The 27,539-nt window shown below is 38.0% G+C and overlaps 3 protein-coding genes across 3 annotated transcripts; 2 read left to right on the top strand and 1 right to left on the bottom strand.

The window, feature by feature from the left end:
• Nucleotides 1-201: 201 nt before the first annotated feature.
• LOC139940416 (cilia- and flagella-associated protein 206-like) lies at nt 202-11,321 on the top strand. The gene is made up of 16 exons (XM_071936650.1): nt 202-358; nt 1,328-1,545; nt 1,897-1,987; nt 2,377-2,565; nt 3,340-3,498; nt 3,706-3,798; nt 4,369-4,481; nt 5,022-5,141; nt 5,634-5,738; nt 6,250-6,336; nt 6,682-6,786; nt 6,927-7,069; nt 7,902-8,001; nt 8,665-8,808; nt 9,257-9,345; nt 9,843-11,321. Exons 2-16 carry the CDS (start codon nt 1,354-1,356, stop codon nt 9,982-9,984), a joined length of 1,872 nt encoding a protein of 623 aa, XP_071792751.1. The 5' UTR covers nt 202-358; nt 1,328-1,353; the 3' UTR covers nt 9,985-11,321.
• Nucleotides 11,322-11,431: 110 nt separating this feature from the next.
• Nucleotides 11,432-23,644, bottom strand: LOC139940419 (RNA-binding region-containing protein 3-like). Its single transcript, XM_071936654.1, has 12 exons — nt 23,237-23,644; nt 19,919-19,966; nt 19,581-19,693; nt 18,902-19,039; nt 17,699-17,879; nt 16,310-16,428; nt 15,623-15,867; nt 14,522-14,749; nt 14,167-14,261; nt 13,906-13,964; nt 12,961-13,093; nt 11,432-12,105 (listed from the first exon to the last, which is right to left on the bottom strand). The coding sequence occupies exons 1-12, from the start codon at nt 23,444-23,446 to the stop codon at nt 12,034-12,036; spliced, it is 1,641 nt and encodes a 546-aa protein (XP_071792755.1). The 5' UTR covers nt 23,447-23,644; the 3' UTR covers nt 11,432-12,033.
• An 81-nt stretch (nt 23,645-23,725) lies between these two features.
• LOC139940417 (RING finger protein 37-like) lies at nt 23,726-27,401 on the top strand. Its single transcript, XM_071936651.1, has 4 exons — nt 23,726-23,788; nt 23,924-25,439; nt 25,960-26,073; nt 26,666-27,401. The coding sequence occupies exons 2-4, from the start codon at nt 24,026-24,028 to the stop codon at nt 26,884-26,886; spliced, it is 1,749 nt and encodes a 582-aa protein (XP_071792752.1). The 5' UTR covers nt 23,726-23,788; nt 23,924-24,025; the 3' UTR covers nt 26,887-27,401.
• The last annotated feature ends 138 nt before the right edge of the window (nt 27,402-27,539 follow it).

Here is a 27,539-nt window from a genome sequence, read left to right as displayed (position 1 = left end):
GCTGCCGCACGGTGGCGCTCTATCAAAATTTAGTTCTTATCCCGGGTTTTATTTCACAGGCATAAAAATAAACTGAATATTTTCACAAATTGTGTTGTTTTTTATTCTGATAGTTTGATATGGAAATCGCAGACCCACTGTTGTGTCCCTCTCAAAGCATGAAGCAATACCGTCAAAGGCAATGAAATACTGCGAAGGGGTCGATCAATCTTGAGAATGAAATTGGTTAAGGTCAAAGGTGACGTCAGGCTATCCAATCAAATCACTTGTTTGGAGTTTCCATGGGGTTAATGTCAGCTACGATGTTTATGTCATCTTTTGCAGTGCAGTGACCAAATTTCTCCGTTCATCTGATACGGTTTGATATAAAACAAATATTTTAGTTAACATTGATATTAAGTATGTGTATAATACTATAATTTAAACTTGTTTGAAATGTCATCATAGAGGTATAATAAATGTTACGTTAGTGTTTGCTAATTCTGTTGTTGTGGTCCAGTTCACGGACAGCAGTAAACGATAGGCATATTCATTCATTTGGCTGATTTCTATTTATAATTTATTTACTGACTGGATTGCGTATTGCCTGCTGAGAGTGATAGTTTTTTTAATTCAGTAGATTCCGTATTTATGTACTCGCATGATTGATTGATAGATCATTGTCAATGTCATGTATTCATGTTCATGCATTTTGGATTTGCAACTATTTTTGCATGTTTTCAATTTTGTATTGTTTTGAATTTGATTGATGCAGATTTTTAAAAGAATTTCAATTAGAAGTAAGTTACAACAACTACTACTAGCTAGACCTACAAACTGCAAACATGAACTAACTAAGGATACTTTTAATTTATATTAGTTTTGTAATATCAATAATAATTGTTGCCATAAGAAAAACAATTGCTTCTTGCATGATCAAACTGAAACGGGTTTATTGCAAGCATAAAAATGGTCATCAGAGTGGAAATTATTTCCAATCTAAGACATTATTTATTAAGTCAGTGTGGATGATTGAGGGAACATGCCCATCGGGATAGTTTGTTGACCCTCTTATTAAATTTGCAAATTGAACTAGCTGGGTTGTATTTCTTTTATTGTTGTTATTATTATTATTTACTCGGCCAAGATACAAGACAATAAAACATTCACAAAAATACAGTATTATACTACAATTTACCAGAATCAGGAAAACTAGCAAATACAACATGTATAAATCAAAGTTGTTAAAACAAAATAATTAATATTTACAAGAAATTATATTTTGGCATCATCGTCATCATAACAATTTTTTAAATTGTAAATATTTATGTTTTCCTTCACTCGACAGCTTTTAGAAATACATAAAGCCACACAATGTCTCGGGCTCAGGCGGAGAGTGTGATTAAAAACATCATTAGAGAAATAGCCCAGGAATGTGCCAGCAAAGGACAAGCAGTCTCCGAGACGCTGGTAGCCTTCATGGTTAAAGCTGTTGTATTGGATCCTGCTAATGAATTCAATGTTGACAGAACACTTACTAAAGATGACGTCCAAAAGCTAATAAAGGTCCGTTTATGGTTCGTTTTAATTATATAGTAAATTAAATCTTTGATGATCTCTCTTTTCAAATAGTGAGGGTAAAGAGAAGCATTCAAGTTGATGACGGGGTGAAAAGCTAGACTTTTATAAAAGATATGCAGGGTTTTTACATTTTCCGCATTGGTTTAGAGTTCTACAAGCAATTTTCATTAACATACTTTCTATGAGGTTGTCACCAATATTTTCAAATAGAGTACTTAACTTTACAAATCAAAATTTCCTTGCTTTTAATAAAGGTGTATTATGTATCAACTAGTCGGTTATAAAAGTGTGTGCTTTAATATGTGTTTTTATTTTTTGTCTTGTTTCTTTCAATAGATTTGTGTGGATCACTTGTTGGATACAAGATCACCAGCTCTGGATACGGTGAAAATGCAGGTTTATTTTGATATGAACTACACCAGTAGAGGTAAGTAAAGGCCAGGGTTGCCAGGGTGTCGATTTCACAAAGAGTTAAGATTGATCTTAACTGCAAATCAATCGTAGTTGCTTAGTAAAGTGTGATGTTTCAATACAAATCAGTATGGTACAACAGAAAATGTTGTCTTGTGATGAATTTTATTGCTTTTCTCCTAAAGACGAGCAGAGTATACTGTTCCAAGCGTCGAGACCAAACCGGCTTTTTCAGAGCCACCACTCCTTCAAAAGAGATTTTGCTCTTGGTTGTACCCGCAAGTTTACTATTTATATTTATATTTACTTTTATTGCTTTGTGTTAATAAAAAAAAGTAGGACTTATTTGAACAAAATACATCTCTTATACAGAATACATTTCATTTTATTTTACCTCCATTGTAGCGGACTTCTTGGATGAACACCGACGTGTTTTGGAGCAACGTCTTACACCAGTAATTCGTGAGATAACGGATAGCCGAGCCCGCACTAGGGAGGAACTTGAAAGTCTCTACAGGAAGATCGTGTCCGCAGTGTTGCTCCGTTCAGGTCTTGGCTCACCCACAGATATTGCTGTTGTTCGTGAGGCAACAGGTACATGTTTGACCTTCTTGTAGCGTTGAATCATTCCTCATGTGATGAACAATGTCTCAGGAATGCATTGTATTGTCATACGAATTAGAAAACCCCATTGAAGTTTCTTTGATCATCTGTCAACACTTAAAAATTGTCTATTTAAAACTGTAGGTATTTTTTTTACTTAAGTTTTAACTCAATTGGAGACGCTTTCGGCAGCAGATCTAAAGGTCTTTTTTTTTTGCGGCTCTGAGCATGCGCACACTTGCTCAGTATTGCGCGTGTAGGTTTGGGCATGCGCACTACTGTCGAGAACTGTGAAAAAGGACTGTCCAAAAGTCTCCCGTTTCAGTTAGAATGAATTAAAGTTTTTGAAATTTAAAGGCAGTGGACACTATTGGTAATTACTCAAAATATTTATTAGCATAAAACCTTACTTGGTAACGAGTAATGGGGAGAGGTTGATAGTATAAAACATTGTGAGAAACGGCTCCCTCTAAAGTGCCATAGTTTTCGAGAAAGAAGTAATTTTCCACAAATTTGATTTAGAGACCTCACATTTAGAACTTGAGGTCTCGAAATCAACCATCTAAACGCACACAATTTCGTGTGACAAGGATGTTTTTTTTCTTTCATTATTATCTGGCAAGTTCGATGACCAATTGAGCTCAAATTTTCACAGGTTTGTTATTTTATGCATATGTTGAGATACACCAACTGTGAAGGCTAGTCTTTGACAACTACCAATAGTGTCCACTGCCTTTAATGAATGTTTGTGTGTTTTATTTGTAGCTGCCCTACAGAGTGTGTTTCCACAGACTGAGCTTGGTACCTTTATGTCACTAGTCAAGAGAGACAAAGAGAGACAACTCGTTGAACTGACGCAGATCGTTACCGGTATCCGCCTCTTTAATAAAGAATGTGGGAAAGGAGGAGAAGGCATTGATGATTGTGAGTTGGTCGCCATCTTCTTCCATCTGAATATATAATTTTTTCAGAAACAAAAATATTATATAGCTTTAATTTCCAGGGTTTGTGAATCATGGGACTTTCTTTTATTGTGAATCTTGTAGCTCAGTGTAATAGAAAGATAGTAAAGAAAAACCGTAGCAAAGAAAAACACTTCAAGAATTCATGAATTGTTTTGTCTGATTTCAGTGCCTGCCATTTTGAATGAGGCGGTTCCAGCCACTACTCAGAATGTAGATACAGCCATTCAGCGATCTTGTGATGTTGCTTTTAAGTATACAGGTAAAGTGATCCTTAACCATCTTAGTAAACTATTTCAGTAACTGCCAATCAAGAAGTAATCAGCAAATGGTTAGAAGAGCATCTTAAATGCAGAGGTAAAAAAAAAAAGTTTTCTGGAGAATTGTCTTCCTAGCCCAGCCTGTTCTGGTTTTGTATAGTGAAATGCAGAGGTGGGGTTTCGTAGATGAACAAACAGCTTGTGAATGCAGCCAGGAACAGAAAATGGAACACCAGCTAGTCTGCCCACTCCTTCTAGAGCCATGCAACCAAGATGACCTGGGGTGGACTTCACAAAGAGTTAGGACTAGTCTTGTCTCGAGTTACGACGAGTTACTCATCCTAAGTTAGGATTAGCCCTAAGTTTTACATATCTCCAGGGACTAGCCCTAAAAGTAAGGACTAGTTCCAACTCTCAGTGAAATCAACCCCAAGCTGTGAACTGCTGTGCCAAAGCCTGTGTGCAGCGACGGACGGGGACTTGTGTAGCGACTCGACAAGAAGAGAAATAAATATAAGCTACTTTTCAGGTTCTTGAAAATGACTAAGGTTTTTTTCTCTCCACTTTTCCAGCGTTGATTGAGAGGATTATGGCAGGGGAGGTAACAGAAGGACCATCCGTCAAAGCACTGAAAGAGTCTCTTATAAACATTCGACAACATGAGTCATTTCTTAGGATCATTCTTGTAAGTATCTGCAATCTTTTGGGACATTTTGAAATATAACTTGTCTCAATACCGCAGTATTAGACAGCTGCTTTAACAGTAAAGCCAGGTTCATACTCCATTGTTGGTTCAAATTTTGTTGTCACATGGCTGTCTTTTGCAGCGAATGTTTCGCAGGAGTTGAGCAGAAGTCAATTGATGTCAAAATTTGCATTTGCATTTTCAGGAAGTATGAACTGGGCTAAAGTCGTCTACCTGCTGTTTTTGTTGTTTCAGAATTGGCTGTGAAGGCTCCTGAAAGCCTTGTTCAAGGAAAACTTGAAACCATGTCTAGTAGTCCGGATCCAGGGGTGGATTTCACATTGACTTAAGACTAGTCTTGTCTGTTCTAACTTACGACTAGCCTTAGGTTTTTAACTCCACTAGTGTCCACGGACTAGTCCTAAGTGAGGGCTATGTTTGTGAAATCAGGCCGAGGTATCTCTTTAGCCCTAATGGTTTTCACCAGATGTAACATTGCATGTTCCTTAAAGAATCTCTCTTTCATTTTGCTTCTTTTAGAATGATGTGATAAGCTGTGCTCAACAGGTAGAGATGTTAGAAGCCCAACTTGGATCCAGACTTGAACAGCTTCAGGCAACTGTACAATCTAAGACTGCCGTCCCTACAGCACAAGTCTATGTAAGTCTAGCAGTCTCAGATTACAATATTGTCTAGAGTCAAAAGAAACTTCAATCGTTAATCTGTCAACAGCAGCTGATCATTGACCAAGGCACATTTTCATAGAACTGCTTAACAATCGCTTTTGTGCTTACTCTGCGATTTCCATTTCGTAGCCATGCTAAGAAAAAGGCATGCTGTAAACCTTCCAGTGCTTACTGCACGAAAACGAATGATGTCACAATGCAAATCCATAGTGAAAGTCCAAGACTGTCGCTTAATTTTCTTGCTAACCTGTGAAATGCTATAAGCATACAAATTTGCTTACCATTAAGCAGTGCTGTAAAATTTGGCCTAGTGCTTTGGAATGGTGGTCACTGGGTTAGCCTACACTTGGTATTGTCTGCCATAGACACTGTAATGAGAAAGCTACTTTAGATAGAAATGTATGTTTTTTTACATTTTGTAATGATTTGACATTGTAAACTTTCCATTTCATGTTACGATATTTAGCCTCAGTTCATCAATCTTGCTCATATCTGGAGTGGTTTTCAAGATGAGATGGTTCTACTGAGTGTTCTTAGTAACATTCTGGCCAGCTTGGACCCTTTCACAAAGGTATGTTCGTAATCGTGCTATTTTTATATTTCGTATTTCGCCTGTGAATTGTACTACTTTTCATAAATGTTTATATTATATATTCAATTTTTTTTTGTATAATTATATTATTTGATTTGCTATTACAGAGTACTTTTTAAACTTTTATATATCTAACTATTTTTAACTATTATAAATATTATTGAAGACTTATAATGAGCCATGTCTGTCACAAGGTGACACTCCTGGCGCAGAAACTCTAAGTACCTTACATATTGTTTTTAGTGTTTTAACAGTCCGTGCTAATACAAGTTTGCAGGCGTGATACTTCATGGAGGCAATGAGGGCAATTGCCTCCGTGCCCCCCTGGTCATTGCCTTGATGCCCCTGATATGCCCCAGTAGAGATTCACAATTTCCTCATAGGGTGTCCTTTACCAAAGAGAAAATGCCGTGTTGCCATTTCCCTTTCAAAAACCAAGCACACAAGCCCTTCATAAGTACCAATCCTGATTTAAATGATTTCTCTTTAGGGACATAAGGATGTATTTACAGCCGAGATGATGGTCCCTTTCCTGGAAGGATTACACGTCAGATCAGATGAGGAGAGAATTAGAGAGGTAGGATGTATGAATATTGATACCTTTAGTTTCAAGAAATCAAAGAGTTAGGACTCCAAAAAAACAACCGTCATACAAATTATTCAAGATTTCCTACATGTAGTACAAACTTATGATTAATGTCTTTTGGAACTGACTCAACTGTATTATTTTTTTCTTTTACCATTTACCAATGTGTGTAAGCACCAAATCAGTACTGTCCCCAGTTCTGTTAAAAAAAAACCAAAAACCCAATATAGTCATGAGTCAAAAAATATCTTTCTATAAGTTAAACAATTTCTCCTCAATCGAAAACACATCTATGTTTTAACAAAATGCATCTTCCATTGAATTCCTTTACGTCAGACTACAGGGGATGAACACCGTGTACAACCTTCTGATTTTAAGCGAGTAGAATGGTTATTCCCAGAAACTACAAAGAACTTTGAGAGACTTCCTCTTCAATATCGGGTAAGTCCGCACCATTACTTTATTATCTCAGCAAGTATTACAAAAGACCGATCCACTAAGCTCTGCCCCATTGCGTATTGACCAATCACAATGCAACGAATGTCATTGTAACCCAATCCATTTCATTACTTGATGTTCAGGGTTACTGCGGCTGGGCATTGGTTCGTTTTGATCGTTTGCTGTTACCTGGTAATCCAGATATTGGAGTACTACGCTATAATGATCGCTACTATGTCTTCTCATCAAAGGAAGCAGCTTATGAGTTTGCCAGTGATCCCAACAGGTGAGTCTCTCATCAGGGTTAGAAGACTCTCAACCCTAGATACTCAATAATCCCTTGTTGAGATTTGCAGTCGGACCAATCTTGGGGTGCGTTTGATTAGCTTCCCTGGGTCTACCCCCCGGTGCTCACTCGGTTGAGCCCCTGACGAGCTAATCGAACGATCACACTCGCCCTCTCGTGGTGACGGCATGCACCTCAGGTCGCCCCCAGAACCACTCCACAAGCAGGGCACTGGGGGTTGAACCGGGTGAGCCCTGTCAAAGGTATTTGAACATACCGGGGCAGACTGGGGTCGACCCAGGGAAGCTAAGAGAACGCACCCATAGATAAGAGGGTAAAGAGTCAAAAGCTTTGCTGTAAAATTCTCAATCCATCAAAACCAGACTCAACACGGGTATGGATTGTGGAGGATTTAGAAAGCTAATTACAGAGTGAAAGGTAGGGTCATCTTTTGGTTATGACCACCAAAAAATGGTGTGTAATTTTATCTGAAAATGCTAGTAATACTTGGAAATACTAGTAAGCCTCCTGTGAAATTAATTCGTCTGAAACGCTCCAACTGATTAGAAAAAAAGAAAAAAAAAATGAATCTGAGAAACGATTTGCGCATGATTTAAATGTTTCTCAGATTTCTGAGGGTTGGTTGCTGCTGAGGCTATGGGCGCACGTCCCCCATCACTTGCAGTGGCTGCGCCCATCGCCTCGTTTTGGGTTAGCATTGTGACGTACCTCATGCATAAATATTAAGAGAGCCGTATAGTGTGACAAAAACCAAACGGGGACCCTTCCTTCCTTTGATAGCTACTGAAAGTGTGTATTTGCTTATTTTCAGGTATATCCAACATGTAGCAGAGTGTGCTAAGATATCTCCTGAACTAATCCAGTTGCTGGAGCTACACGCTCAGTTTGCTACTATTACACCCTACACTCAGGTCAGTTCAAGTTAAAGTCAACTGTGTATTTTATTACGGTCAGAGGGAAAAGAGCTTTTTAATATGCGAAGATAGGCTTAGCTGTTGAAAACTGCTTTACCAACCAAAAGGACCGATGGTATTGACCCCATTCATCTGAAGTCATCATCAGAATAATCTTGGATGCGCCATTTTGGTGGTCAATGTCAATGTGTGTTACTCAGAGAAGTGCGCATTTTAGGTGAACCTATTGACCACCAACATGGTGAGCGTGGCATCAGTCGCCGCATGTGACGTGCACGCAAGGGGTCAATAGGACCTAAATGCAAACAATTGGTTAATTGCTTTACGTTTCAACCCAAGCAGAGTCTTTCTCAAAGGCTTTGTACAGTGTCTATCATTCAGGGTGTTTAAGTCCATATCTCTATATTATTATGCCGTCCTATAGAGTAAGCTAAATCATAAGAAAAATATGTTTCATTATTTTTATGTGTTAAAATTTGACATTGATTTAGAAGTTGAGACTTTCTGAGGAATATCACCGGCCTGATAGTCAGGTTTAAGAATCCAAAGGAATACATTTGATGATCATTTCATGAACGAGTCATCTCTAACAATGTCAAAATAAAGTTTTATCCTTACGATTCCTATAATGTGACCCCTTGACTTTTGACCTATGTACAGGGCAAGGATCAAGGTCAGATGATAGAGAAGCCAATAACTAAATGTGATATGGGAGTGCAGACTGAAGTTCACCCCATAGAGTCTAACATCGTAAAGTCATATGAGTGGAATGAATGGGAGCTAAGAAGAAAAGCCATCAAACTGGTAAGCCAATCATTACAGTTTAGATTTGCAAGATCATTGAAGAAACATTTTAAAATAACACTCCTAAATTATTATGAACTACAGGTGACAAAATTGTTGACAAAAGTTGGGAATGATATCCTCCACTCTTTAGTCTGATTTCCAATTTTGTTTGCACTTGGGAAAAAAACATTTTTTTCTTCTTAAAAGGCATGAAAGTCTATTATAAGAGCCATACATCTTGTCTACATGTAGGACAGCCCTTATGCTCAATTAAATTCTCACATATTTTTTCCAACAACCAAAAATCATGCCTGAAAAGTACTCCAACTATTGCATGTTATTATATTCATTATTCTCTCTTAGATAAAACTTGTAAAATTCTCACATAAAAAGGAGGCCGAGAAGGTTCGTTAATTTTCAAACCCAGCATCGCTAATTAAATTGAATGTACTTGTTTTCTCTTCAGACCAACCTGCGTAACAAGGTGACTCACTCTATGCAGACCAACTTGAGTAATCTCAGACGAGATAATGTCACTCAAGTCTACCTGCCCAAGTAAGTAGCTTTTAATTTTAAACTAATACCCAATTGGGGATGGGTAGGCTTTTTATTCAAGTCTACCTGCCCAACTAAAACTAATACCCAACTGGGGATGGGTAGACTATTCATTCAAGTCTACCTGCCCAAGGAAGAAGCTCAAACTAATACCCAACTGAGGCTGGGTAGATTCTTTCATTCAAGTCTACCTGCCCAAGTAAGAAGCTAAAACTAATGCCTAACTGGGAATGGGTTTCATTCAAGTCTACCTGCCCAAGTAGCTCAAACTAATGGCCAACTTGGGATGGGTTTCATTCAAGTCTACCTGCCAAAGTTGAAGTAACTAATAGCAACTCATGGGTAGACTTTAATAACCAAAAGCACTTGCGAAGAACTTTTTGAAAATTATCAGTCTTTGAAAAAAAAAATTAAGATTTGTGTTTCATAATCTAAACATAATTTAATGTTAATCTTAATTATAATCTTAATCTTATTTTTTTTTCTCTTTTCTTCAGGGATACTGCAAGTCAAACTAAGACGGATAGTTTCAGCAACGTTCCCAAGCCCCAGACATTCCTGGCTGGACTGCGAGGTGGTCAAACTAAAACCACGGTCATGACCAAAGTAGACCTTACACTGGATGTAGACCAAACATAAGCGAGTTATGAAAAACAAAATTGAAAAGAAAGTTTGAGTTTATTCCTGAAGGTATAAAAAGTCTAGATTATTGAGACCATAAGTTGTAAGCCTAGTATACTGTTGGATACTTGACAAAATCATTTTCCTTTTCCAAACGACTCATAAAGTGTAGTTGTTGATGGCTGGGTTGTGATGACAGTTTAACCCATTTTGTATTGACAGGAAACACTATACCTCGTACTCAGTAGTAATATCCATCATTATTTAAAAAGGACCAGACTGTTTTCCCTTCCTGCTTATGATTGGTGGTCGTAGTGATTTGAAAAGGGCAACTGAAGGTTAGCAATAATGAAAGATTCTAGAAATAGTTTAGGGATATTTCCAAGCTGATTTCAGTGACGTTTATTTTACACTGTAAAAAACAAAATGACTGTATGTATATTTCCTGAATTGTTCAAAAAGTGTTGGCAACTGCACACACACATAATAAAAATCAATTTCACAAAAGAATGTTTTGTACCAACAAATATTGAATGCAGATGAGTGCGTTGTTGAATACAATCACTTTGTGAAATCTGGACTACTCAAATTCAGAAGGCGAAGCTGAGTGAAATGGAACAGCCAGGGCCCAATTTCATAGCTATGCGCTCCGCCGATTTCTGGGATTTCGACCACGATTCCCCACTTACGTGCAAGCACCTGATTTCTGCGCTAGCCTTGTGACCTAGAATGCTTGGTAACGTGGGGTACGCACGCCCAGAAGCAAACATTCGCCGCTAACCCATGAGAAACGCTTGCCATAAGCACAGAATTCTCTACTTCCGTAAGCGGCGATTCTGTGCTTACGGTAAGCAGAGCCATGAAATTGGGCCCAGATTTCACAGAATAGTTATATTCGGCTACACTGCATGAACACACTGCATTCAATATTTGTTTTATTAAAGTCTCATATTATATCCTTGTCATTTGAAATATTTTGTTTCCGATGAAAACAAAATAGAGACTAAAACATGTACGGCCTATGCTCTGAAAATTCTATTTAAATAGAATTGTACGCACTGTACGCAATGTACGCACCAACCTTGTACTTCGTGATAAGACCTTGCCTCGTTAAAAAAAAATGGTAGGAAAAAAATATTTTGGAAACAATGCTGTGAAGCATCCTACAATTATCCATATAGGACTGTATTTAATATTGGATTGCAGCGGCAGTATACATGTACAGGGCAACATTAAGGATAACTTGTTCTACCAATCAAATGACAAGAATGTTTGTGTGCAGTTAAAAAGAAAATTAAAATTGTATTCTGTCATTATTTGAAAACAATAAAAAAAAACAGTTTGATTTCAATGAACACTATTTGATGTGTCAATGTTTAGCGTTTTAGATATTCTTATTAGTTATCTCTTTTGAATTTGAATGTATTGAAGGTGTTCTCAAAACACAGTGTACACAGAAAAGCGCTTTATACAACCGACTTCACAAAGAGCTTTGAGCTAGCATTGATCTAAATTGCTAAGCAAATTGTGGTTTCACAATACAGGTTACTACATTTATGCCAATAATCCCAAGATGAATCTTAGTGCTTAGTGAAATTCAGTCTTCCCTATGGCCACCAGTCCCTTCAGGACGGTGTGTGGTGCTAAGCACTTTGAGTAATAGCTAAGCGGCCATGGTCTCTGTTGCCCCTTCCAAAGTTTACCAAAGTTTTTCCAGTGGATGTGCTGTTTGCAAAATGAAAATGGCCTTGCCCTCTACAAGATGAAATTGCCTGCATATATTCTCATAGTCTTACCGCCACGCATTTCAAATCAAGAACACCAACATGGGAGTTCCCATAGACTTTAAGATTTTCCAGCAGAAAAGCTGTTTGGAAAATGAAAATGGCCTTGCCCTCTCAGAGATGAAACTCTCTGCCTTTATTCTCATAGTCTTACCGCCACACATTTCAAACCACGAACAGTGACATGGAGATTTCCCATATACTTCAAGATTTTCCAGCGGAAGTGCTGTTTGCAGAATGGCCTTGCCCTCTCAAAGATGAAATTCTTGGCGTTTCCTCTCCTTCAAATCTCCCTCCTTGTTGTCTTCTTCTTGGGGACCTCCTTCTCCTTTAACTTAGCAGATCTTGCAAATTGCTGATGGTTAACTCAGTTAAGGAGAACAAGCAAATAACTATTTACATGAGCTTCTTTTTGGTTGAGTCTGCCATGAAGCAAGTGGGTCTGTCCACACTGTTGGGGCTATATGTGTGACATTTCAATACAAATGGGTAGCAAAAAGAAAAGCGTTTCGTCAAGCTTTTGTCACTTTTTCTTTCTTTATAAAAATCAAAACAAATTTCTCTGTATTTCAGTAATAACTGGGGATCATCTTCGATCATCTTCAAGATGATTGTTTGTAACGGGACTGTTGGACAGACTTTTCATACATAAATGGCGAGAAAGGCAGAATAATATGAACAGATTGCCAAAAGGTTTGTCCTTTACAATGCTGTGTCTGTGAGGAATGTTTTCAGGCAAAACCAAGACAACTGTGTTGGTACTCGTGGGTACTCAAGAAACTACAGAGAATTTTCTTGAAGACATTACTTTTTTGGGGGTTTATGCATAAAATAACAAACCTGTGAAAATTTGAGCTCAATTGGTCTTCAAAGTTGCAAGATAATAATGGATGAAAAAACACCCTTGTCACACGGAGTTGTGTGCTTTCAGATGCTTGATTTTGAGACTTCAAGTTCTAAATCTGAGCTCATGAAAAAAAAATTTGTGGAAAATTACTTTTTTCTCGAAAACTACCCCGCTTCAGAGGAAGCCGTTTCCCACAATGTTTTATACTACCAACCTCTACCCACTACTCATCACCAAGTGAGGTTTTGCGTTAATAATTATTTTGAGTAATTACCAAAAGTGTCCAATGGCTTAAAGAAAGTTTATTTTATAAAAAATAATTGAAAAGTGCAAGCTTTCAATGCAAGCAGTTGAAAAGGATACCACTACGATGGGTTTGCCCTGTAGAATGTAACCATTGGTGTCCTTCAATGCTTTGTCAGCAGCAAACTCGCTGGGTAGACCAACAAAAGCTTGACCTTTCATTCGACCCTGGGTCATCAGCTGTATGGTAAACCTAAATGAAAACCATCAAGAAAATAATAAGCTGCAGGGGAAATGAAAAACTTAAAGCCCCCCATCACACAGAATTGTTCTCACTACAGACAGACCTAACTCGTTGCTAGAAATTATTACAAGGGTCACATTATAGACAATTCTGACCAAGTTATAAAAGCTAGACCAAATCCGTTTTACGGTCCACTGGCTGCCGCTTCCCAGGTTGTATTGTAATTTGGGTGTAATCCCTGGCTACACGGCAATGGTTGTATTGCTTCTGACTGGCACCCCCGAACAAAGATATTGACAAAATAGGGACAACGCCAATATAGGGCTAGATAGCTCAGTTGGTAGAGCGCCGGCACGTTAATCCGGAGGTCGTTGGTTGGAATCCCACTCTAGTAAATTCTTTGTTCAACCCCAAAAATCATTTCAAATTTACCCAGTCAGTTCCCTTGTGGTTTATATCGAGTACGATTTTTTTAGGATGGGTTTGGACATCTTGAGAACTAGTTTGGTGTGACTTAGCCTTAAAAAGCTTACATTTACAACCTGGTGTTGACCCCTTGCATGATACGTAACTCACTAACATACTATTATCTTGTCCCCCATTTCGGGGTTCAAAATACACACTGTATAGACCTTTCCATAGTTGACATAGTTTTCCAACTACGGTTGACAAAAATTGGGATAGAAATGTCTATAATCAAAGGAATTGACCCTTTAAAATGGTTGACACTTGTCACACGCTTTTTAGAGGTGCGTTCTGTGTCTGTAAGGCTTATGGGTAGAGACAGTGTTAACAGTTTTAAATGTTGATGTTTTTCTTACATGTCTTTATCAATTGGCGATGTCCAGTCCAGATAACGACCATAGATATACTTCAAATCCTGAAGAAATATAACACAAAAAAGGAATGTGCCAAAAATCAGAACAAATTACATGTTTCGCTAGTCCATCACAACAAAATAATTAATTTAAAATATAACTTGTAGAATCAAATTTATTGAACACTTTATATTGACTTGGGTAGTACGTTTGAAATAAAGCAGTGAGTAAAGTTCACTGAAACTAATAGGTTTTTAGACTTACTTTTTCCTCGACTGTTTTAGCTAGGTTTTTAAGGTACAGCCTTGTGGTAGGTTCACCCCTCTCATAACGCTTAAATACTGGATGCCTCTTTATTTCTAAAAAAAAAAGAAAAGACAGAAAAGAAAACCATCCGGGAGATAGAGTGTAAAAGATGTACAAAAAGTATAAAGTTGTTCATAATTTTGGCCTCAGTTTATTTCCAAGATCTCTTATCCCTTCGATCATCTTCACTGTCATCAGCTACCCAATGCCTTCGCACTTCTTCCACCCTAGATTTCCAGCTTTATGGGTATGAACTCGGACAATTCCTCCTCAACATCTTCATCTTCAAGAAACTGAGACTCAAGATACTTACCATCTGATGGAAGTTTATTTCTGAGTTCCTTTCTGGATATGAACTCAGTCAATTCCTCCTCAACATCTTCATCTTCATCTTCATCATCAGCTTCGTATAAACCCTTCTTGGAAGGAGCTTCATCTTTCTCAGTTACTGGATGCTCAAATGTTCCAAACCCTGAGACTTGTTGAGATGACTCTGAAGTATCAGCCACTGATGGATCATAGATACCCGGCAGTGATTGATCTACGAAGAAAAGGACTTCATGTAAATAAATCTTTTAATGGAGGAGGTTCACCACCAGGGCCAAATTTCTTAGAGCTGCTAGGCACAAACATTTGCTATGCATGAAATTTCTTCCTTGATAAAAATAGAACAACCAGCCAAATTTCCACGCGATTTTCAGGATAAGCAAACAACAGCTGAATACCAGTAACAAGCAATATGCTACAAATGGAAATTTAGTCGATAATCCCGTTTTTATGAATTTCATGCTAAGCAAATTTTGGTGCTTAGCAGTTCTATAAAATTGGGCCCAGTTTTGTAGTCATGGTAGGCAGTGCTGGGTTGGCCTGCCCAGGACTCATAATTTTGGCTCAGCACTCCAAGCAAAATACATTGTACCTTCCCATTAATAATAACTGCATTTCCAAAGTGCCAAATTGCCAAAGGATACAAGGCGCTGAAGAAAAAAGAAACAAGACGGTACAAAGATGCTGTCGACCAGCTACAGACGAAGGGTTAAAGGTTGGTCTTCCGAGACTCTTTGAAGGCTGGGACACTGTTTAGAGTTCCTGCTTTGGATTCCATAATCAGAGAGTGGCATTGTTGGATTTATTGCCCACCACTCAAATTGGTCATAGAGAATAACCAGTAACCATATCAACTCCAGGGGAGGTCAGCACCAGCTCCTGGCTGGAAGAGATCTAGAGGCTGCCCTCAATCATCCTGGGCCCAACAACTTGGCTGGCCTAGCGAAACCAACCACATGTGGCATGAGGCTGTAGGACATGGACACAAGATTGATTGAATAACCAGTACTTACCAGGTATAACATGTTCATCAATTAAAATCATACTTTTTTGTTACAATACAATACAATACAATTTCTGTTTTCACCTTTCACAGCTTGTGTTTGGCCCTCCACACACCCTCCGATGTTCTCTGTTATCTTGAACTCAATTCTCTTGCTGACTGCCATCAGTGGTTGTTCAAACACATTGACTGCCTTAGCTGGTTGAGATGTCTGCGGACCAGTCTGTGGGTTCTTAGGGGGTGCAATGGACTGCAATTTATGTCTCTTTGGTTGCTGCAGAGGCTTCGTCTTTAAGGGCCTCTTCAGGGACGCTCTCACTTCTTCCGTTCTGAAAAAAAATGCCAAGTAGAAATACAAAATTTAACTACTAATAATAATTTTACAATAGACGCGCTGAATGTGCTTTACACTAGTGCCCTGGTGATTGCGCCAACCACATTCTTTTAATCTTTCTCAGCTCCCTGGGGAGTATACAGCCCAAGCTGCTATGCACTCAGAAGGCTTTTTAGAACGCAATATCAACTCTACCCACACAGGTCCCATTTATACCCCTGGGTGGACAGAAGCAATTATAGTAAAGTATCAAGGACACACGTGTAATGCCCGGGATTCGAACCCACACATCCGATGACTTGCCCACCAGAACTTGAAGTTGATGCTCTAAACCACTCGACCATGACACCCTACAAACTTTAAATACCTTAAAAGCTTTGTATAAATAATAAAATAATGAAGACTAATAAGGGTGAAGACATTGCAAAACTTCTCACTTTTCTCTTTCTTCCGGATCACTCTCAATCTCAGATTCCTCATCACTTGAACTTGATACATCCATAGCCATGACTGACCGATTACTGTCAATAGAGGGCTGCAGTACAGTATCCTCTGCCTGATAGAAAATAAATAATTTGGGTCTAATCAATTGCAAAATTAAAATTACAGAATATTGTGACCTAACCTTCTTATGTCTGTTTTTTATTTTTTTTTTATTTTTTTATGCAAGTCGCCAGACACACAAGGCCACTTCAAGATGTGGGCTACAATTATTTTTGTCCAGAGGCCGTTGCCACCTATTCCTAGGGCTGAAACAGGGTGACCCCTTTCACAGTCCATACGAATGTAGGCTTGGGTATCATCAGTCCGAAGCCTGGCCAGTAGAGCAGAAAGCACTACCTCCCCAATTTTATGTAGCAAGTGTCACGACCGGGATTCGAACCCACACCCTGCTGATCAAACACCAGAGCTTGAATCCGGTGCTCTCAACCCCTCAGCCATAACATGCCATTCAATCATGTAGTGTTATTTTGATAAATAGTTTAAATATCGTCTGATCAGAAATATAAAGGTTCTTAGTTCAATTTGTATGGATATTGTAAAACTACTTATGCATGATTGATCTCCTGGAAAATTGGGTTTATTCATCAAGAGTAGGTCATCAAAGTATTGTTTTTGCAAAAAGAAACATTCGTTTTCGAAGTAAAACATTAGGTTTTTAATTTTGACTTATTTCTTTTCTGATTTATATGCATTTTTCATTTAAGGATCTTTGATCACAACATATATTGAATTGCCGTTGATGACCTTATAGTTCTGAGCAGATGTTATCAAGAAGTGGGTTTTTTTACACAACATTCTATTAACTTGATCTTTACAAAGATTTTAATATAAATGATCCAGTTCTAAGTATTCAAAATCATTTAAAGGCAGTGGACACTATTGGTAATTACTCAAAATAATTATTAGCATAAAACCTTTCTTGGTGACAAGTAATGGGGAGGTTGATGGTATAAAACATTGTGAGAAACGGCTCCCTCTGAAGTGCCATAGTTTTTGAGAAAGAAGTAATTTTCCACGAATTTGATTTCGAGACCTCAGATTTAGAACTTGAAGTCTCGAAATCAACCATCTTAACGCACACAACTTCGTGTGATAAGGGTGTTTTTTCTTTCATTATTATCTCGCAAGTTCAATGATCGATTGAGCTAAAATTTTCACAGGTTTGTTATTTTATGCATATATTGAGATACACCAACTGCAAAGGCTAGTCTTTGCGCTTACCAATAGTGTCCACTGCCTTTAACTCAAAAAGAAAAAAAAAAAACAGAAAAAAAAACCCCAGAAATACTTTATAGCATATTAACATTAACTAGAAGTCTCACCAGTGGGGGAGTAGGTGTGACTGGACCAAATGGAGCCGGCAGACTCATCTTATTCATCAAGTGAAGTACTTGGGTGTAAAACTTGGGAGCTGATGCCAAGGTATTGATGATGTTTGTTAAGATGTTTACAGTTGGTGCAGGGTAGCGATAACGAACTGTTGGATTCAGTGGCACATCAAATCTAAGCAGAATGAAATAAATCACAACAATGCTTGAGAGTGATGAAACAACCTTCATCAAGGAAGATGCCTAAAGATCAACTTAAGCACTGTAGCTCGCAAACCTATTAAAGCATTTGCACAACATCGGTAAACAGTATTGTCCAAAGGCCCACACTTTGTGTGTCACAACTTAAATATAAAATAACAAACTTGTGAAAATTAAGGCTCAATCGGTCAATGGAGTCGGGAAAAAATAACGGGAAAACCCACCCTTGTTTCCGCACGTTTTATTGTGTCATGACATGTGTTTAAAATAAATCTGTTATTCTTGATATCGAGAATTGAAAATTGTTCTAATGTTTTCTCAAAAAGAAAAGCATTTCATGGAATAATATTTCAAGAGAAGTCTCTCACCATGAACTTCGAATTTTTGTTCTGATCACAAATTTTGAACTGATTGTCGTTGCCTTTTCTTGCCCTCTGCGGTTTAGATTCTAAAATGTGGCTGTGTGCGGCTTTGATTACACCATTGGTCATCTTATAAAGTGTTGTTAGCTGGTGAATTTTGTCGTTGACTCTGAAGTGTGTCCCAACCCAAGAATACAAGCATGCTTGGTGGTCTAGTTAGTATGACACTGCTTTAAAATTGTGAAGGTCGTTGGTTTGAATCCCACCCAAGTAATGTGCCTGTGGATTTGTCAGAGAAATCAAGGAAGTACCGAGTATACAGTGCTAACACATCAGTGTAAGGGTAAAACCAAAATTAAGATTCTTTTTCCCGATGCAATTTAAACATCTTGAATTGATTCTGATGGGTTCGATTTCACAAAGAGTTAGGACTATTCCCTACTTAGGACAAGTCCTACATAAAGGAGATATTTAAAACGTACAGCTAGTCCTAAGTTAGGACGAGTAACTCGTTCTAACTCGAGATAAGACTTGTCCTAGCTCTTTGTGAAATCGACTCCAGGAGGGCTATCAGTGGTAATGTTTACAAATCGTCTGGTCTATGGGCTGAATCTTATTTGATTCTTCAACCTACCCATGATTGGATGATAACCCCATCAGTCTTTGATGAAGGCCTTTCATCTCTTCTTGGAGTACGGTCGATTGACGTTCTCCTTCATTGCTTTGTTTCATACCATCTTCATCAGTTCTAGAAATAGTCCCTTCCTTACATCTAAATATAAGGAAGACAAACATACATTGCTATAAAATGGTTTCAATTCAATTCAACATTTATTTCCGTACTCACAATAAGAAAAGATAGAATCATAGACAAAAATAAAGTAGTACAACACAAGCAATGAGTAAACATAACCAATGATACTGAAAAAATGTGATAATATCAGTTTTGATTAAGGGATTGTTCAAATAGGCCAAGGCTTGTGGGAAACAGCCCTAGAAAAAAGAAAATAATAATAAGCAAAAACAACATAAAACAAAACACTAGAGGAGAAAATGCAAAAATGCACCAGTAATGAGCTAAATATACAGTTAATGGCCAAGAAATAATGACAAAAATAGGACCAGCTAGAAGCCTAAAAAAAAAACGAGACCTACCTAATGAGAGAGAAATGAGGTAAACATTGAGCATTCTACGTTCAAGTTCAAATAGTTATTGCACAATATGGGAATTCCGACCTCCATAATGGTGTAGTTAAAAAAAAAAAATTGTTGACTGTATATATTTAAATAAAATTTGAAGTGAATTGATTTACCTGTCCTCTGTGTCAGCGGCTAGCTCAGCCTCAGGAATACTGCCAGTATTCTTGGCATATTCCACAACAAGTGTATGACCCAAGACTTTCAACTGATGCAATCTGGAAAGGGCCTAGAATTTAAAAACAAATAACAATAAATCTATTTTAAATATTTATGAACCTGCAAAAATACCGATATTACAGATTGCTTTCAATTAATGGTTTTGCTCATATTTTGTATGACAATTCTTTTAAAAGTCTTTGGAAGCAAGCCTCCTTCCCAATAAACTGCTGCCTCAACTATAATCAGACAAAACAAAAACATTCATTGTATGATATGAATTGTATTTACTTACTTGTTCTGCAGATCTGTGGTCTTTGAATGAAGCAAAAGCTGTATGTTTCTACACAAAACAAATTTGAAAGATTTGTTTACAATTTTACTAAACAAACAAAACAAAAGCATGAGTTTCTTGAAATAAAAATCTGTTATCAAGCTGAACACTAGAAACAAAGATTTATTTACAACTTTACTAAACAAACAAAACAAAAGCATTCATGAGTTTCTTGAAATAAAAATCTGTTATCAAGCTGAACACTAGAAAAAAATCATCAACCACACATATTTGGGAGTAGATTTAAACAACAAATTAAAGGCAGTGGACACTATTGGTAATTACTCAAAATAAATATTAGCATAAAACCTTTCTAGGTGACGAGTAATGGGGAGAGGTTGATAGTATAAAACATTGTGAGAAACGGCTCCCTCTGAAGTGGAGTAGTTTTCGAGAAAGAAGTAATTTTCCACGAACTTGATTTCGAGACCTCAAGTTTAGAATTTGAGGTCTCGAAATCAAGCATCTGAAAGCACACAACTTCGTGTGACAAGGGTGTTTTTTTACTTTCATAGTATGGCGAAAACTGCCTTACGTTTTAGGATTAATTATAGAGTTATTGAGACAATTTAAATTATATCTCTTATTTACATGTCTTGCTAATTTACCATTATTGTAATCTGAACTTCAGCTAAGTTAATTTATATCCTCAATGGTGTTTTGAGTGATATTGTAGGATTCATTAGACATTGAGGATCAAGTTCGTGTTTCTAGAATTTGTGTCATGAATTTCAAAAGTGGTAAAAATGGAGCAAATCTGCTGACTAGCTGCCGAAATTGTAATTTTTTAACCATTTCGCCCTGCTCACATTGCGTCTGCTTTGTAACCCTCCGGCTACGCCATCAGCAGGAGGGTTACGTTATCGCAACTAGTGTCAGGGAATTCGGGTCATCTCGTACCCAAGTCAACTCGTACCCAAGTCAACTCGTACCCAGGTCAACTCGTACCCCAGTCAACTCGTACCCCAGTCAACTCGTACCCAAGTCAACTCGTACCCAAGTCAACTCGTACCCAAGTCATCTCGTACCCAAGTCAACTCGTACCCAAGTCAACTCGTACCCAAGATTTTTTTTCTAGGTTGTTGGTGTTCTCTGTCTGCAAAAATACCGATAATCATATTTATAGTGATAATATTCATTTATTCATTATTACCTATTTATTTTTGCAATAATTTTGTTTTCTGTTGTTTTTCTTTTTCATGTTGCAGGTAACAAACAGGAGGAATACATACGCGAATAACGCAATAGGGATCAGTGTTTCGGTTGGGAAAATCATGGAGCTATGGGAAAATTAATTACAACTTCAAACAAATTGTACTGGGTTGGGAAAAAGTTATGAAACACGTATTTTTGTATTTTCTATCGGATTTAAAAAGTAATGAACCAATATTGTTTTATTGGTTTGAAATGTTTTTTTTTTGTTTTTTGTTTTTTTTTGTTTTTAAAATTAGTTTTTGTTTTGATAATCAGAATTACGCAAATTTGTATTACTATTCAGTTTGAACGAATGATGCTCAATATCTCTCTTTTCGAAATGTGGTGGCTCTGTGGTGGCGTATTTGTGTATTTTCTATCGGATCTAAAAAGTAATGAACCAATATTGTTTTATTGGTTTGAAATGTTTTTTTGTGTTTTTTTTTGTTTTTAAAATTAGTTTTTGTTTTGATAATCAGAATTACGCAAATTTGTATTTCTATTCAGTTTGAACGAATGATGCTCAATATCTCTCTTTTCGAAATGTGGTGGCTCTGAAAAGAGCCGGTTTGTTTATTTGCAATGGAGGTAACCTCACATCGGTGGGCCTGTCAGGTGCTTACAGGCGGACAGTAAGCTTGAAGTCTTGAGTTCTCCTGACTGGTAGCGGTCCCACAGCTTGAAAATCTTCCCCTGGACGGCCTTGACCTGCTTCCTCTGGTACCGCTGCAGTTTGGACTCTTTGATCAGCTGCATCTGTACAGTCACAAGGGAAGCTTCCTGCTGCAGCAGCTTCATCACCGAGTACAGTTGCACGCTGTGTCTCCCAGCTCGCCCATTAAGACGTCGATGCCACCCTTCCACGTCGTTGTTCGTGCGGATGCTCCGCATGAACACCGACCAGTTTTCTGGACCCCACGTGGAATTCAGTAACCAAGTTGCAGCCATATAGTTGCAGAGGTTGACTAAAGCTTGGTCTTCTGCAAGTTCTTGCAACTTCTGGAAAGCCTCAGCGATGTGTTCATGGTGGGCGGCCCGGTTCAAAAGGAGCGGTCATGAGCTATGATGACGTCCCTTTCATTGATGGACTGAGGATTGACGGGCAGGGAGACTATGATTGTGTGCTTGTTAAACCAAAGCACAAAAGGGAGCATCCCCCAAGAGGCCAATTCAGAGGCCAAAACTCTTTTGTAATGATGTTACCCTGGCAAATTTCTATCAAGTCTGTGTTTCTGTTTGCTTTGTAAACACGCTAGGCCTACATATTTGTATTTGAACAAGGGGAAAAGGGATATATCCCTGGAAATGAGGCCTACCATAAAACACCCAGAAACGAAAGGGACATCTAACAATCCTGCCTCCATGATCTAACATTATTAAAAACGAAATTATGTTATGAAGCAAGTAAGTAGAACACGGTTTCCTATCGCTTATATAAAATCACGCCGCACGGGAGTTCTCCGTTTCTGCATACATTGTACGTTATACGGTACGAGTTGACTTGGGTACGAGTTGACTTGGGTACGAGTTGACTTGGGTACGAGTTGACTTGGGTACGAGTTGACTCGGGTACGAGTTGACTCGGGTACGAGATGACTTGGGTACAAAATTTTGGGTACGAGTTGACTTGGGTACGAGTTGACTTGGGTACGAGTTGACCTGTTTCGGTGTCAGGCCAGCTAGTAAGGCTTTCTTTGCTTAACTGAAGAAGTTATTGTTTCAGTACTGTTTAGGAGTACAGATTTTTAGAGATTATCAAAAAAGTTATGATTTTTTTTTTTCGGAACTTCCCGAAAAGGTCACACTTTATCTTTTATATAATTAACACAATACTAATTTGTTTAATGTTAATATTATTATTATAATAATTAATAATATTAATAATGTTAATAACTTTTTATTACCAAAGATATTTACATCGTTGTAATGCTTGTTTTAGCTCTTTCTGATGTACTTACATTATGTCACAATGTTGAATTCTAAATAAAAATTAACATACAATAGTCATTTAACACATAGACCCCCATACCATAGTGATATGTACAATCTTGTGTCCGGAAACTAGACCTACAAACTCAAACTCACCATTCTCCCGTAATTGGATAAGACCTTGGCATGCTCAGCTCCAAAATACTTCAAGAAGTCTTGTTTCTCCATAGAGTTCATAGAACTTGGAAGGTGACGTATTATAAGAGTATTCTGAGGCGAACCACGGCCAGAAAAATTTCCTTCTTTACCGGGAGCTGCCATGTTGATTTTTTTTTTTTTTTCTTTCTTTTTTACGATGAAACACATACAGACGTCATTGGTATACAGGGTACCATACAGTCTTACAACGGAACCAGTCTACATTTCTGGAAAATTTAGCCAAGTATTCAGAAAATAGAACACATACAGTACAGGGAGGTCACGAGAATCTCATTTCGCTAATTTCTGAAGGTGAATGAAAAATCTGGTTAACCTTCAGAAAACGAGTAAGGAGACATTTTGAAACCTCCCTGTACTGTATGTGTTCTATGTTCTGACTCCGCGGCTGATGCGGTTGTCCCAAGAGGGCGCTATAACCGTGAACCGCTAACAATAACAATGGAGGAGTCCAACCTGGGCTAGAAGAACACAATATTTTGGTCTTCCATGGTAAGGAATCAAAGTAAAACATTTAAAATATCATCAAGTCAGGTGTACAAGAAAAACTAGCTCTAGGAGCAGTTTAATTTTATTTCATAATAATATTTCTAATTGTTCCAATGTTTTTTTTATCTAAACCGGCAGAGCCAGACGCCCAGAGCCAGAGGCGAGAGGGGAGGAGACAGCAAACAAAAAATGAAATGATGCAGGACAGCTTTTCATGATTCTTCAAACTTATAAGGTAACATGGCCATTAACTTCTGCAGTCATGAATATGGCACAATAGTCACAAGTTCTGTGAGTGCAGATGGATACGAAGTAGACAACTTGCTTGGGAAGGCTAAGACAATGTGGGGCCAGCCCAAAGGTTTTGTTGCAGAGAGCTTCATCAAACCTCCGGTCGACATCAACCTCATGTTTCGATTCAACATATGGATTCAGAAGATTGTAATTGATCCTAAAGTAGGCAGTCAGATGTCAGGAGGGGTAGAAGTGTTTACAGCCTCCGTACCAATGAGCAACCAAAAAGGAATTCCTCCTGAAGATAAAGAACGTAAAGATTGTCCTGAAAAGCCATCTTTAAGAAACCAAAGTGGTATGCAGTCGGAAAAGAAGGAAGCTGTGTTTGCAAGTGTTGGCAGAGCTTTCTCCACAGACAAAAACACAACAAGTTTTTGTTTTGTAAATCACGGTTACCAAGCAATTTATACTCCGACTACAAGTAATCAGCTTTCAGATGAACCCTCTTCTTCAAGACCAGGGGAAGTCAAAAGGTTCCTACGCAATTCTCAATTTGGTGCTTTGACTAATGTAAGTCACATGACACTGCGGATCAATCGTGTCATAAGTGGATCTGTCGCTGTAAAATGTGTTCAAGTTTTGGGACAGCCTTCTAGAAACTGCTCCAAGCAAACCATTCATTGGGTCCTGCAAGTTGCAAACTCTCAGAATCCACCGAAGACTAAAGTGAAACCTCACTGTGTTACAAAGAAAGCTGAGCCTACCAAGGAAACCTTGAGACATCACGCCAAGAAAGTCCTAAATTCTGTCGATGAGCACGATTGCCCGGAGGAGTTCATGGACCCCATTACTAATGACATGCTGATACTTCCAGTTTTGTTACCATCTGGTCACACCATAAACAGTGAAACCTTGTCGAAACACAGCGAAGCAGAGGCTGTATGGGGGCGCCCTCCGAATGATCCATTTACCGGAATACCTTTCTCCCAGAATAGTAAACCTCTTCCTAATGTGAAACTGAAAGAACGGATTGATCAATATATACTAAAAGGTGGGAACAGCGTGTCAGTTGGAGCTAGAGATGTCGGTAGATCGAGTAATAGAACCTTAAACCAAGCAATACCTACAGCAGCATCTCTCGTATGTCATCCGAGAACTAAATGTATTTCACTCATCAAAGAAGAGGATAGTGTGAAACCTTTAAAAGCACCAAACCTTGATCAAAGCAACAGTATTAACATCAGTACCTCAGGTAGAACACCTTCATATCCAGAAAGCAGAATTTCTAGTGCAACATCAAAGAGGAAGTTTCCTGTAGAATCTAGCCACCGTTCTATGACCAAGAGAAGACTACTTACCAACCCAACGAATAAGGAAGATGTTTCTGATACACGACCATCAAGTTCGTCTTCACACCAAGGTATGGGGGGGGGGGAGGTGGGGGGGGGGGGGGCGGTTGGAATGTTTGGTTCACTTCTTCTTAACGGATTCAAGACTTGTTGATTAACAGGCCTGATGCTTCACGGAGGCAAGGTGCCCTTTAAATGCTCCAGTACAAATTTGCAATTTCCTCATATGGTGCCCTATACCAAGAAGAAAATGCCTTGGTGCCCTTGCCCTTTCAAAAACATAGCATACAGTCCTGGATTAAGTACTAGTTATCCTTTCTAAAACCTATAAATTGAAATTTGGAAGTACTTTTTATAATCTGTATTCAAAATAAGAACAAACAGGTTTCATTCCAAATGGCATTGCCCAATCGAATTTATTTCAGAAAGTCTTTGGAATGGTTTTCTGGTTCTCAGAATTGTGAGAATGGGTATGGAATAAAATTATCTTCCCACACTAGATGATGAAAAAGAAATTACTTTACTGCCTCAAAAAGCCAATATAGTCTTGTTGATTTTTTTTTAAATTCAATTTTATGTTTTTATTCACAGCTTCCACAGTCTGTCATGAGGACATGTTATCTCAGAGTCTGGATGTAGCTTTGGAAGAGGCGTTATCTTCAGTACCATCATTCAGCAGAAAGGCACATTCCAGTACTGGCACAGGTAAACACAGCATTATTAAGTATGAGGAAGGTGCCAGAATTCTAATGTTCTAAATGATGAAGGTGCCAGCATTCTAATGTTCTAAATGATAAAGGTGCCAGCATTCTAATGTTCGAAATGATGAAGGTGCCGGCATTCTAATGTTTTTAATGATGAATGAATGTGCAAGTATTCTAAAGTTCTAAATGGTAAATGAAGGTGCCAGCGTTCTAAGGTTCTAAATGATGAAGGTGCCAGCGTTCTAAAGTTCTAAATGATGAAAGTGCCAGCATTCTAATGTTCCAAATAATGAATAAAGGTGCCAGCATTCTAAGGTTCTTAATGATGAATGAATGTGCCAGTATTCTAAAGTTCTAAATAGTAAATGAAGGTGCCAGCGTTCTAATGTTCTAAATGAAGGTGCCAGCACTCTTACGTTTCAATCGATGAATGAATGTGCGAGTATTCTTACGTTCTAAATGACAAATAAAGGTGCCAGCATTTCAATGTTCTAAATGATAAATGAAGGTGCCAGCATTCTAAGGTTCCAACGATGAATGAAAGTACTTAAAATACTGAATTCCAATGCAAGTGTTTCTATTTATTTCTTCAGATCAAGAAGTCTCAAACAGTTGGTCCTGCGCTGCTTGTGGTAATACTATAGCAACCACAGAAGGTTACCATGTCAACGGGCCCATCAACATGTATAAGTTACCATGTGCACACATGGTGTGTAGAAGTTGCCTTTTGTTACCTGAACAAAAGAAACTAAGAAAATGTTCAACTTGTCATAAAAGTTTTGATGCTTCACAAGTTGTCAAGGTGCATTTGTAGACAATTTTTGTGTCCTGTAACTTTATACTTAGGTGGTACACCCAAACTCAGACTTTCACTGTTTAGAATTCCAGGGCCGTCCTGTATATCACAATAGTGCAATCCAAATTATTAATGCTGGATTATCGTTTAATGACTACAAGTTTACTTCTTGATGAATACTTTAAGGTGTGTAACTATTCGACTTGCTGTTGGCAATTATTTATTTAAACACAGCAGAATGAGACTGCTACCCAATTGTAGTCTGCTACTGACTGAAATTCCAGATTCTGAGGATTTAATATACAGAAATAATATTCATAGCAAGCTTTATATTTGAGTTGTTTTTCAAATGACCAATATCATAGCGCAAAAATTGGAAACCAAATGGCTTGAATGTTTTGTACGAATGTGTGTTTTTCAAAAGGGGTAAATTCCACTTTTATTTGACACAAATCAACAATGAATGAACAATGAATAACTGTACATGTGAAAAAGAGGAGCATTTCTTTCTCGAATAAATATTTTTCAAAAGTGCTAAGTAATCTGTGTTGACATTTGTGGGTTGCCTTTTGTTGTTTTTGTGTTGGGGGACGGGATTCAGAAGAAAATACTGCTTAGCTAATTTATCTGCTTTGTAATAACTGGGTGGGACAATAGTCACAACAATTACA

This window comes from Asterias amurensis, chromosome 8, assembly GCF_032118995.1.
Source record: "Asterias amurensis chromosome 8, ASM3211899v1".
NCBI lineage: Eukaryota > Metazoa > Echinodermata > Asteroidea > Forcipulatida > Asteriidae > Asterias > Asterias amurensis.
The sequence above is the reverse complement of the archived record's forward strand: the minus strand, read 5'-3'. Positions and strand labels throughout refer to the sequence as shown.